General features: G+C 39.2%; 1 protein-coding gene across 1 annotated transcript in view; it reads right to left on the bottom strand.

The window, feature by feature from the left end:
* Nucleotides 1-14231, bottom strand: part of ntn1a (netrin 1a) — a 66243-nt gene that overhangs the window by 13271 nt on the left and 38741 nt on the right. Inside the window, exons 4-5 of the mRNA XM_083929135.1 lie at nt 5664-5813; nt 2148-2201 (exon numbers count right to left, since the gene is read on the bottom strand). Of these exons, the coding sequence (XP_083785261.1) occupies nt 2148-2201; nt 5664-5813 (204 nt within the window). The remainder of the gene's footprint in view (nt 1-2147; nt 2202-5663; nt 5814-14231) is intronic.

Below are 14231 nucleotides of genomic sequence, written 5' to 3'. Positions count from 1 at the left end.
TATATTATTTCAAAATTAACTTTCAACATGTCTCAAAGGTCTTCCTATTGTCTTAATTATCTTTCTCCCCCTTTTACCCTCCATACTGTTTTCTCCCTTCAATCTACTTACTTACTTATCTTACTGTTGTGTTTTTCATCTTTATCCTTTTCTTTTTTAATTCCACAGCCTGTCTTCTTCTGTCTTCTTCCCCTTGAGTAAATGCATTCCAAACCACCTGTTACTACTTTACTACTACTATTAAATGATAATAATGAATATAATAATTTAAAAAAAATTAAAATATTAATCTTTACTCTGGTACAGGCACTATTAGTTAGGTAAAAAATAGTGTATGCTTTGATAAAATCACCACATCTGTTTGCAATCCCATATGAGGTGATATCATAGCTGTTTGAATACCAGGCTGAGCAAGAGGTGCATTTGCTCTGCAACCTTCTGAGAAGGCTCAGGGGGTAATGTATGCATCCTCTGGGCCTCAAGCCCAGGTGGTCCAGCGGGACCCCTCGGCTACTCACGATTAAGACGTTGTCGATGCAGGAGGTCCATCAAGGTGCCCCACCTTGCAATCTGCTTAATTTCAAGCTCTCTGGGATGAACAGTCTTGTGCCCATTATATATTATATATGAGAGGGAATTCCCAGAACTCTCTGTCGTGATTGGATTATGTATACAGCTACACTGTCAGAATCATTACACAGTCTCCTTCAGGTTATGTTTACATTCGTTCAATGACATGGTTTAATCAATGGGATTCAAAGGCAAATATTTCCCATGATAACAGTGAATGGGAATGAGAGCTAAGTGTGTTGTTTTTATACAAACCCCCCACAAATATCCAAAATGTATATTTTTTGTTTCATAGTTGACATTCTAAAACAGAAAAGCAGTAAATATGCTGATCAACTCTGCATTTATTCAAGTTGATAAAGTAATAGGGGCTCTCACTTATCCAGTAATCCCTCAATGAGGTGAAGAAAATTTCCTACACCCCAAAAGAGGACAGATTCCTGACAAGGGGCCCAGAGAAACTCCAGATATTCTATCTCGGCACCACCCACAGTGTTATGTGAAGACAAAGCGTGAAACAGAGAGAGACAAGGGAGGTGGAGGAGAGCAAAAAGAGAAAAGAAAAGAGGTGGAGGAGGGTTGGGGGTATCCTGCAGTATCCTGACTGCCTTGTCAATCGAAGCTGTCCAGTGAAACGTTTGGGACCTCAGAGAGCCCGACAACAGCTGCAGGAGCCTCTTACACATGCACACATACACACACACTCACGTACATGATATACATATACCTTGGGCCTCCTGTAACTTCATGGGTGAGACAGAGCAAACATGCGGCGAGCCAGATGACTCAACTTTCCACCGTGAGGCCAAAAGACAAAATGCGGAACTCATTCTAACAGGGTTTGTACAGGTATGTCTGATTCTGAAGAATGAGATACAGGTTTTTGTGATTCACACTTGTAGGATATATGCCACATTACACATTGAGTTTTTTACTGTCCCAAGTTTACTCATATCACATTTTTCAATACATAGCTCCCATATGATTCAACTGAAAATAGCAACAACAAACACTGACATATAACCAAATGTTCAACAAATGAATAAGCTAAAAGTCACAACAGAATGTTTAAGAGAGCTCATTTTAACAAATATTGATTGAACTTTACAAGGCTATGATGCTGGAATTAGGTGGTGTTTGAACGAATGAAAGTCCTTCGCTCACTTCACTGCATCAGACTGGGGAAAGAGGGAGTTTAGAGAGATGGAAAATCCTCAAATCAAACAAACTGTCAGGCCCCCGTGCTGTATGCTAGATCAACACCCCACTGTGCTGCAGTTAGACTGATTAATTGTGAAAGTGTGAGAGATTAAAGGAGGCATATCCCAGGGTTGCTGCTAATGGATTTAATATTCATGAAGCCTTAATAAGGAGGGGAAAGGCAAGAGGGATCCAATTTATCCAGCAGTCAGTCTGTTTTTAACATTTGTGGAAAAATATTGTGGCGATGTGTTGAACTGATTAAAAATCCCATATCCATTTTTAACCCTTCAGTCCAGATGTGTGTATGTGGATGTGCATAAGCATATAGATAAATACCAGGGGGAAAAAAAAGTTTGACTCTCAGCTGTACTCACCTGATGGCTCTTCTGTACTGCTGGATGGGGTTGTAGGAGGTGCAACTGGAATCTCTTCTCCCAGAAAAAACATGACAGACACAAAGAAAGATCAGTTTCGGTATAATGTTTCAGTATAATGTACCTCCATACATACATACATACATGTATTTTGTCTTTGTGTGCATGCATGTTGGTACAGTGTGTAAATGTGCATACTTGATAACGAAGTATTGAGGCAAAACAATGGAAAGTAATGGAAATATATCATCATTAAGGCCATGAGTTTCTCAAAGCTCTGTGATTTTTTTCAACAGACAAGCTTTTCGTGTAAATGAGCTATTGTTAAAGCTATAGCTAAATACCTCACTGTCAGGGAGTGTTGTGTCTTTTTCTTCATTCACGCAAAGGTTTATCTGATCGATAGATGAGATCAAAAAGTAGTGTAGAGTGCTGGTTGCCACTGGCTTCTGTCTGCTCTCTACTAAGGACATTAAATGTTCCAAAAGCACTTCACATAGTTCTGATTTTGGGAGTGGGGTTGTATGCTCTACTTCAATCTATACTTTCTGTATTATCTACAGTAGATGGCGGTCAGCATGCCCCTCAGCACAGACGCTAAGCAATTGGTTACTTTGTGTTATTGTTGGACTTCTGTGTTTTAAAGGGTGCGTTCGCATTAACCAAAGTCGCACAATAACACAAACAAACTAATCAGTCAAGGCAGCGGTAGAACTGTAACGCCTAAGTGTATAAATTACAGTTTTGTCAATGGAGTCTGGTGGCCTTGATGAGAGCATAAAAAAAGTTTCAGTTTCCTGTCTGAAAGGGCTATCTGACATTAAAGTAAAGCTTTGGAAATATTCTAAATACAACATTAACTTAAACTAATATATATTTTCCTTTTTCTAGTTGTACATTAAGCTGCTGCCCCCATCCACAGCAATATTGCTTAGCTTCTGTGCCTGTACTCCACACGGCTTCTCCAAACTGGGAGTGTGCTGACCTCCATCTACTGTAGGTAATACACTGACTGTGGATAAGTACCTCATACAACCCCACTTCAAATAATTGAAACTATCCCTTTAAGGCAATGCACTCATTTGTACGGTGTCAACATGTGAAATGTGTGCATAAATTAAGCTTCTGTGAAGTTCACTCAGAAAGTTGTTTTGCTCTTTACGCCAATTTTGTTGAATATTTATTATTTCTTGTTCTTTCCAATCTTCCGTAAAACATGTTTTCCCTGAGGCGCTGTCAAAGCTCCTCATCCACAAACTTCATCCACATCTGACCAGTAAACTTTCTTACCGCGTTCTACAAACCAATCACGTTAGATGTTCAAAAAATCATTTTCCCAAAGATTGATATTGCAATGACCGTGAATTGCAACATCCCTGGCTTTGTTGCATCTCTCTGCCCCTTGATTTTATTTTTTGTCTCGATCGTTGTCTGTCTAATAAAGGCAAAAACTGTCCCGAAATAAATAAAAAAAAACATGTTAAAGGTTCCACCATCTACCTGCTGGAATCTAAATGTCCAGTTGTATCCTATCTTTTGTTATTTGGATTCACAATAAACACAGGTAGCCTTCTTTTACGAATCTTTCATTATTGAGTCGTTTTTTCTGTTTCATCCTCCTCACCTGCACCCTGCTGCTGTGGAAAAACTACAACAGAGCTGTCTGATTGTCCAAAGACTTGATTCTCTCAGCCCTCCTCCATACTCTTGTATTCACAAGTGGGTACGAAGTTGACACTTAGAGAAACCATGCATAAAAAAAGGGCCCTCTTATCTTCAAAGGAGTGGGATTGGCAACAGAAGATATAAAACACACATAATGCCTTATTGATATTATGGGCAGGAGGGGGAAGGGGCTCATCAAAAAGGACCAAACCGCAGAGATGTATCAAGGACACATGCAAAGAAAGCGGTGCACAACAGTGGTGGTTTCAGCTATGCAAAGGTGAAGACTTTGTGTGTATGAGGGAAGAAAGAAAGAATCAAGTCTTTTGATGAAGTAAAATAGCATTTCCTCAGCTGGGATCGAGCAAACCTGCTTCCAGCTTTCTGACACGACATACACAACATTTATGTCACCATAAATCAGAATCTGAGGAATGATGACAAATGAGTCTATATAATGACAAGAAAAACAATCACTGCCAAAACAATGGCGCCTGAAGCCCTTAGGTCCCTCTGCTTGATGCTGTTGATCAGCAATCTTACATCAGTATACAGCCGCTCCGTGTGCCATTTTAGCTAATGAGCCTGTATCTTATAATTGACTTGTGTAGATTTATGGCTGACAGTGCTGGAAGGTGTACATGCAGTCGAAGATGTAATGTGACTCTGTATTAACATTAAACTTGGCAAACGCTATGGATGCTTCTAACAGGGAGTTGTTAAAGATTGAACTAGATAACATAACAGGCACTTTATTCCCATCTCACAGGGATCACTGCATGTTTGAATCAAATATATGATCTGATGAGTTGATCTCCTGTATTCCTTTATTGGACCGCAGCCTCGCAAATCCATGCAGAGATTTACTTAACATGAGCATTTAATTCGTAGTATCTTAATACAATGGCAAGAGCACCAATTAAAAACGTGTTTTCAGAATGAGACAAAGGAGCCAATAAATTGCCATTTGCTATGGGGCTGTAATTCTATGCAGCTTTAAATCTGCAACTACAGGCCTTCCCCTAGGCGATGCTATAATTTTTTTACTCATTTTGACTTCAATACAAGGCTTTATTTTGGCTAATAAATGGTCACTGGATGCTGAGAACAAGATTGATTTTATAGTTCAACCCAAAGCTTCCTGTACTTTTAGCTAAGGGGTTTGGAGATGCTGGTGTTAACAGCTCTGTGTCTTCACTCAAATTTATGGAGAGACCAACAAGCTGAGATCATAACCTTGAGGTTCAGTTTAATGGTGTGTTTATTTAAGTGAGCAGATAGTCGGACACTAAGCATTTGTCTGAAGAAAAGAGGATTCAAGCACTGTAGAGTCTGCTCTTACACTGTGTGCTTTATGTTTATTACATGGCTTTGTTGAATTCTCAATTCTAATTGGTCAATCGCAGGATACTACGATACTACTGTTATTTCTGAATAACAGACCGCTGCTGAGAAAAACAGACTGTTGCTATTAACACAGTTTTGATCATAGACTCTGAAAGACCTTTATTAAATCAATAAAATTAATTTTAAATCAATATTTTGCATTAAATGATTAATTTCTTTAGGAAGAAGCCGTCTAATAAGTGGGATAATGTAGATCTAGTGGGTCATTACTGTGCATTAAACACCTTCAGGGTTAGATTTGCAATAATGACCAGTTCGCTCTACATTATCCTGTACGTAGCATACTGTATTGTGTGTTGGCTGTGTGTGGTTTTGAATATATGCAGATATTTGTATCATCACAGTCTGGTGTGTCCCTCCCTTTTAAATGTGTGCAATAGACCTGAGGCCAGGCCACATTGCCCTACTGTGAGGCAGATATGATAAAGACTGGGTTCCACGTACTTATGCAGGGGGCAATGGGCGAGCGGCTCTGCTGGTAGCCTTTAGCACAGCGGTTGCACGTGATACCAGTCACGCCGTCTTTACAGGGACATTGTCCTGTGGTTTGGTTACAGGTTTTGCCAGCAGCACCCACGGGATGGCAATCACATGCTGTGAGGAAACAGAGGAAGAAAGAGAGGCACAGTGAGTGGTCACACACACACACACACACACACACACACACACACACACACACACACACACACACACACACACACACGCATGTGAGATACAAACATATACTATCTATAGAGGGAGTGCAGGTGGGTACACAGCAGTGGAGGCAACAATAATAGAGTGGTGAGAGACAGGTGGAGGCGTGCACAGAGAGACAGAACTTAACACTGCACTCGTTTTGAAGGGAGTGTGGCATCAGGACTAAAAGAGCAACACATCCTCTAAGTCTTTAGACATTTTTGGCACTGTTTGCTAATTACCTAATTAGCATGTACACATCATGTCTACCTTAGTTGAAAGCTAGCAAGATACAGTCTGATCTTCAATTACAAACGTGTGAGTTTGGCTGTTAGGCCTTGGAGTGTATGCCAGCGTGTGACTGAAGCTGTATGTGTGAGGTAAAGAGAAAGGACTGTGCATGTTTACCAAATGATAAAATAATGGAGGATAATCCTAATTGCCTGTTTCTGATTAATGCCGGGCTTTGAACGCGAGCCCAAAACGTCTGTCACACTTCCTCTCAAACTGGGGGGTCTATCCAACACACATGCTTCAGGAATGTAATCATTTTTACAATTGCTTTCCCCCGATCCAAGCCCTTAATTCATTTCACAGCCAAACCCCTGTCAAGTTTGAAATCGGCGTTGAATAATCGATGTCTGGGAGTTGTTTCTTTTCATCTATTTTTGGATATGAATAGTAGTGACTCTGCTGAGGAGAGGTGGTTGAATTAATAGTCCTCTGCACAGTGGGTACAGTAAATCCTGTCAAATCCAGACCAGAACATTCTTGATAATCTATCAACATTCCCACTTTTTTACTCAAAAAAAAAAACTACAAAGCCTTAAAATGCAGTTTGTCACCAAACTCTCATCACTATATTCCTCACTCCCTGACTGTTATATTTTCTGTTTATTTCCTATGGAAAACCAGTGATGCTGTCTCTCAGCTTCAGGGTTGGGCTGGCTCTGCTCATACGCTGCCCCTCCCTAAAGATTTTTTTTCTGCGTTGTGTCACTTGTCACTCTGAAAATCCTTCAGAGGCGTACAGCTGAATTATATACTTTGAGGTTTGTGGGTGTATTTAGTGGTCTGGCCCGTTTTTTTGTTTGACTGCACAGACTCTCCAGCTCTACAGTACAAAATTAAAGCTTTAATGTCTGCCCATTTCTGCACTGAAATTACCGTTTTAAATGAATAAATGTTAAACAAGTTTTAATTAAGAGTGAAGCTAATGCATACAATCTAAACTGCAGGTTGGTACTGTGTATTGATTCAGCCCATTAAATCATGCAATCGGACCCCAGGAACAGATTGTTTCCGTTTGACTTTTATGCTTAGAAAAAAAGCTAAAGTTTCAGTTTTAATGTGATGTGTTTTTCTTGACTTTGACCTAGAGCATGGTTCTCAAACTTTATACATGATGTACCACCTCAGAAAATATCAGTCTCTCTTGAGTACCACCGCTAAGACCAATGTTATAATCCACTATTCAGCTATGGACAGGCAGGTTTATTCCTAAGCAGAAGATTATTTATTGTTGACTGTCTTCAGCCATGACTTCAGTTTCAGAAGGACTGCTCTGAATATTCTTCTCCTGATCCGCACTTCTCTTCCAAATAGTTCCCATTTAGAGCCACAATTGCAGTGTTTTTAATCTAATCATTTTACCTCTGCTTACTCTCTTGCCATCACAGTATAGCTTGAGACTCATGAACGTGACACATAGCAGGCTAATATTGAAACATACTTAAATATTACAGGAAATGCTAAAGTTATCTTAAATTACATTTAATCTTAAAAGTTTAAGTATTTTCATTGAAAATGTTGTAGTATTTATATAGTATTATATTCATTTAGTTTAGGAGATTCTTTCGAGTACCACCAGAGAGAGCTTGAGTACCATCAGTGGTACAAGTACCACAGTTTGAGAACCAATGACCTAGAGTATTGATACAGTTGTTATTCACCCAGGCTGAATGAGAGACATGCTCTGCTCTCTGGGAGATCCACATTACAGCTGGCCCCAGGGAAGACTGCTGTAAAGTGGTTATGTAATACCGAATCTGTTCCCTTTATGATTGACCTTGGACTTTTGGAAACAACAGAGTTGTGTTGTGAGATACTTTGACAAGTGATGTAGGACAACTCTATCCTATGAGTGAAGTCCATAATTTGGGTTTCAGTAGGCCTCCCTCTCTCTCTCTCTCTCTCTCTCTCTCTCTCAGTCTCCCTCTCTCTCTCTCTCTCTCTCTCTCTCTCTCTCTCTCTCTCACTTTTATCTCTATTGCCTGTTTCCTGTGATTCAGCTTCTGTTGCTGCTCTTATCTCTCCTCAGTGTGTGTCTGTGTGTTCGTGTGTGAGAACCCTTCTTATCAGACTCAAAGAAGCCTCCTTAAAAGTATGTGTATCTATTGGTACCTTTATCAGACCAATCTGTCACCGCTTTCATTGCTTAGTTGTGTCTAGAGCTCAGTGGGAGGAACAAAGCGCGCACACACACACACACACACACACACACACACACACACACACACACACACACACACACACACACACACACACACACAGACACACACACACACACACACACACACACACACACACACACACACACACACACACACAACAGTGTGGATGCCGGTGCGGCACGTCTTCAGGCCTGTAAATGTAGAAGTATGTCAGAGGAGTTTGAGGCACAGGAGGGCAAAGTGTGTTTCTGGTTGGAGGTTCAGAGAGCTCAAGTTATATTTTTAAAAGCGTCTTCCTGGTAACCACAGCTCGGAGCCTCAAGCCTGCCAGTAAATCAAGTTGCACAGCACATGGTCTACAGGTGGGAAACACTATGCCTAATTCCTCTCCTCCTCTCCTGCATTTGGTCATTGAAGGTTGACTGAGTCGCTGTCCAGTTGGATGACAAATGGTCTGACTCTTTGGCTGGATGACCCACCTGTTGGCTAAAGGGCTCTGGAGGTGTGAGTGAGAGTTTCTGGTTTAAGTGTGTGTCCACTTAACAGTTAAGTGGCTGTGTGCTCTGCTTCATGGCTACTACAGATGGCTCAGGGAGATATGGGGGACAACAGAGTAAGAGGCCCTTTCTGTCTCAACACTCCCAGCGAGGAGAACTGACAGAAGTGTATGATAAGACGTGTAGGTGTGTGTATATAAGGGAACCTGTGGTCTTACTCTAACAACATGAAACTGAATCTAAGGGATTAGCCATGTATAACTGTCATGTTTCTTAATGAAGACAAAATTTATAACACCAAAAGAAGGTCTTGGCGCAGGGAGTTGCATGTAAAAGAATGAAAAATGTTCTATGTTAATGGGGAGAGTGGAAAGCTTTTCAAAGGCAGGCAGGCGGGCCTCAGTCTGAGATTGCACAATGTGAGAATTTTGAACTCTGCCAATCGTTTACCATAAAGCTAGTGTTTGAAGTCTGAACTCTCCCCATTTGGTTTGTGTGTTCAGTGCCAATAAGAATAATTTGTTGGCCCTGGAGTGAAGCCAAGCTACCCGAGTCTGTGTTATATTATAATTAGGATTCTGCTCCTCCACAAGTTTCTTTGGAAAGCAGGACGAGATAGCATTACCGGCTTGGCTTGTTTATACATAAACAGCTCTCTAAATTACGTGTTTATCTAATAAAAGGGGTGTCCCGCTTATTGTGTTGTTTAGCATTTTATTGATCGGAATAATAGGCTGCAATGGGCCTGAACAGTCATGCAAAGTTGTTGGACATGAGTTTATTTTTATGTTTTAATGCACAAAACTGCACATGTTCTGCTTTTATTGAAAACACAGATATCACACACACACACACACACACACACACACACACACACACACACACACACACACACGCACACGCACACGCACACGCACACGCACACGCATACACACACACACACACACACACACACACACAGACACACACACACACGATTGAAATCCAAAGTCATGAAAAACAATATTTAAAAAAAAAAATCCCAAGCAGAAAACATTTTAAATGTGGTCAATAAAAAGACCTCACTGTGTCAATGGAAGACATATGCTGAGGAGAGTGCAGTCAGTTTTTAGCATGTTATTCTGATTGAAACAGACCATCCCTCAATCAAAGCCTAATTTCCCCCTGTATGCAAAAGATGTTCCTCATCATCCCACTGACCGATGCAATTATATAATGGTTGATTCGGATGTGAAGGCCTGAATTCAATCCATCGGTCACAGAACCAACGCCAACCTCAAGCTTGGTTTTATTAAGTGAAGATGGTCCTTTTGAGTGGGACTAATCAAGAGCAGGGTTCATTATTTGGCTCTTGTGTAGTTATCATTGTGGTTCAATCTGCTGAAGATTCCACATCAAGATAGGCTCTTAAAGCGGACAGATCATGCTAATTTTCAGGTCCATACTTATATTTTTGGTTTCTACTAAAACATGTTTACATACTTTAATATTTAAAAAACACATTCTTTTCTCATACTGTCTGTCTGAATATACCTGTATTCAGCCAAGTACTGACAGCTTGTTTAAAGACAGTTTCTGAATGCAGCCTGTGTGCATTTCTCTGTGGATTGAGTGTCTTGAAACTTTCACAGTATTTGTACAGCAACTCGACCTGCTTTATAATTGAAAAAAAGGACATGGAAATCTCCCTTATTACAATACAGGGTCTCAATCAGTAATGTTTAACTTTTAAAACAAAGCTAAGATAGGTTTTAAGGGTGACAAATTAGGAAGACAGGCAGCTGATAAAACGACACATAGACATTTGTTATCTCAGTATTATGTCAGAAGTGATGAAAGACCACCCAGAGAGCTGCATGGTCTTCTCAAATCTCGCTATCACCTTTTTAAGCTCATGTATTTCTTTGTCAAATACGCTTCGGTGTGTTTTACTCAGAGGCTTCAAACTGTTTAAGATACAAACAAGAGCCGCTAGCAACGTATGCTGTGTTTATACTCTTACTCAATGAGGGGTGAAGTTATAAATTTCAGCGTGTAAATGTAACCACGGGGCACCACTCGCTCTGCAGTGGATAAGCCGCTGCTCTCTTTTACTCGTAATGACCTCCTATGGAAATGAGCTGCTTTGGGAAAGATTGTATTACACATATTGTATAAAAGCAAACTCTTGTGCTCCTCAACCTGCCCAATGCTCCTTACAGTGCCCATTCTCCTCCAAGAGCCACAAAGCAAAAAGGGCTCTCCCTTTGAGTTCAATAAATAACAAAACCTCTTAATTGCTGTCAATTTGCTGCAGCGCTCATGCTGCTTGACGAGTGGACAGAAATTAGTTCTGCGGTTTGAGTTTGATTGAATTATCTTGAGTTATGATGTGGTAAAACTGAGAGAAATTTGGCAGGGCAAGACTTTTGACAGCACAAATAGGTGTTTGACATAGAGAGAAAGCTGTGTGTGTGGTAACTTTAAGTTTATTAACAGAGAGGGAGGGGGCATGTAATACAATGACACACATCTTTAAAGTTTTCATCTGTAACTAATATAGTTTGTGAAAATGTTTTAATTGGCAAAAGAAACAGTTCATGGTTCATATCATTTATCAGCTTGGGGTAATTACCACAGATCCTTTATTGTAAGTCTGTTTTGATGTAACTGAATACCTCAGTAGAACTTGGACAGTGTTTGCTTATAATTACACAGAGCAGGGAGAGGTGGGACGTGCATAAGCTCTGGCAAATTTCATGGATTAAATTGAACAAAACCGTTTGGGTAAGCTGACAATTTCATAAATGATGATCAAATGTGTTTATATTTTAGTTCGTTGAGAGGCGGCAGGGAATGTGAAAGAGTGAGAAGTGAGTTTTTAGTGTGAGTGAGAGGATTTAGCATTTACTAGTTTGGAGACTCTGGTGTAATGAGTTTATGACATGACTGCACTCCTGCTATGAGCCTATGGGACTATCATTATCTAATAACGAGAAAATTATTATAGATCACATTTAATAGTTGTGAAATGCCACAAAGGGTGCATGGGACCATAACAAAGCACACTGAAGTTGTATATTTGGGCTATAAGTTAATGACAGTGAAATTATGCACAGCGGTGAAGATGCTGAGTCATGATAACGGCATTAGTGATGATCAGAACAATAATTACAGCTGACAGTAATGCCTATTTTCAATACTGATTAAATATTGAATTCAATATTGACTCAATTATTCATTCGATTAATTTATACTTTGGTGAGAATGATGAGCTGCTTTTTAATGTGATGTTATGAGATGTTTTCTGTGATGTTTGTGGGCATAACATCTATTTTGTAATCTTTATGATACAGTAATTTGTGATAGTCCTTTTTAGTTTCCTAATAGCTCGAGGAGACATTTTTGTTGAGCTCCGACCCACATTTTAACCACATATTTTATATATTCAACATGGTATGACAGCTTTTTGTAATTATGGCTCTGTGCATTTTGAGCGAACATATATTTTTTTATATAACATATTTTTTCTGAATAAATGTAATTTAATAATTTAATAATATTTATATTGTCTTTCATGTTTATATTGTAATCCTATGTTGTATATATGTCAGTCTAAAGTGTGACATGACTGGTCCACATGGATCAACCAATGTACTTAAAATAAAATAATACTTTAAGATAATTCTTTATTTGTCCCACAGCAGGGAGATTAGCAAAATTATGGTCTCTTTTGTCGTGTAAATAAATAACCTGATGAAGGTTACAAATATTGTGATTAAATATCTCCGACTGCAAGTCAAGAGGACAGTGTGCGTGATTCTTCTAGTAGTTGTTTATCCAAAATACAAATATACAGTAAAAAGCAGCAAATTGAGCATCAAAATTGAGAAAAATCATTAATCAACAAAATTGTTGTCGATTTACTTATTTGAAAGTGATAAAAATGGTATCGAAGTTTTGTTAATAATATTGTAGCTTTTAGAGAGTTGAGAAGAACGAAACTAGTCACACTGAAAAGAAAGTTGATATGGATATATCTGACATTCTTTATAAAAACTGAAATATTGAACACATCAGAGTGTAATTATGGTTAAAATGTTGCATGTAACCATTAGATTAGCAGCAGGTTTCCCTCAGCAAGAGGGATGAAGATGAATGATGCAGAGTTCCTATCAGGCTCCAAATCAGTAGCACTAGTAAAATGCTTTACGCGGACATAAAATACATGAACTTTGTGTGATCAGTTTACTCCAGATAACAGAGGTCCATACCAGGTGCAAGTTTCACAGCGTTTGACTTGCTGTTTTGACTTCGCTTCTTGACTCATTTCACCAAAGATTTCTAGCATCACATTAGTCATCGTCGTCATATGAGAGAAGATTTCCACATCAAGAGATTTCTCTTATTGCAGGCAGGCATTTTTTTTAATCATGGTGAAAACATTTTACCGTTACATGAGCTGAGGATTTTTCGCTCTGCTTTAATCTGGCTCTACATCAAAACCATTCGAGGATTGGTTCTCTTCTGGTGACCAAAATGTTGCCTGCTTGCTTCCAAGGTCTCATTTCAGTGGCTAGCAAACTCACCAGTGTAAGCAATAGAAAATAGTTATTAAAATAACAGCCTGTAATCACCATCGGAAATATGGTGGAATAATCATTTGTTTGATGATCAAAAATATATCAGATCATCCTGAAATGTGTAAGGCATTAGAGAAAATTGTGGTATATAAATTATAAGGTCAATTGCTAATTTAAATATGATTGAATTATTTACCATACATGAATAAGAACAGGATAAAAACAGTGTTGTATTTTGGTACAGATCTTCCCAATTAGCCTTCATGCTCTACTTTAATATTTTATGTACTGTATATTGTAAACTATATATTTTGTCTGCAACGCAACTAAACAAATGTAACAATTCTGTGATGAAATGCACAGCAAGACCTTGAGGCACATAACTTTTTTTGTTTTATGAGAAACAAACCGCCGTGAAAGTGAGTTATGGGACGCTGAAAGAACCAAGTCACGGACACATGAGAAGAGATGTAAAAATAACAACAACAACAAAAAAAAGAGGTTAAATCTCCACAATTAGCCAGACTGATAGACACAGCCAAGGATAGGGGTTAATGATACACAACGTCCTGTCTTGATGAATGTGTGTTTGCATTCCTGCTCGACGGTAGAATGGGCCCCAGAGCCACGGAAGGTGTTAATGTCAGTTTAGGAATATGGCTCATGAGCTGGCTGGAAGGGAGAAGAAAAACGGACGCATTTGTCAGAGAGCTTTTTTGTTAATTTATGTGCATGCAGAGAATGAAACGTGCTTGATTATGGTCTCTGGATGTCAGGAATTTAATGAGACCAAATGCAATGTGTGTGACTTTCTTTTGCATT

This window comes from Echiichthys vipera, assembly GCF_963691815.1.
Source record: "Echiichthys vipera genome assembly, chromosome: 2".
Classification (NCBI taxonomy): domain Eukaryota; kingdom Metazoa; phylum Chordata; class Actinopteri; order Perciformes; family Trachinidae; genus Echiichthys; species Echiichthys vipera.
Note: the sequence above shows the minus strand (reverse complement) of the source record. Positions and strands in the feature narration are given on the sequence as shown.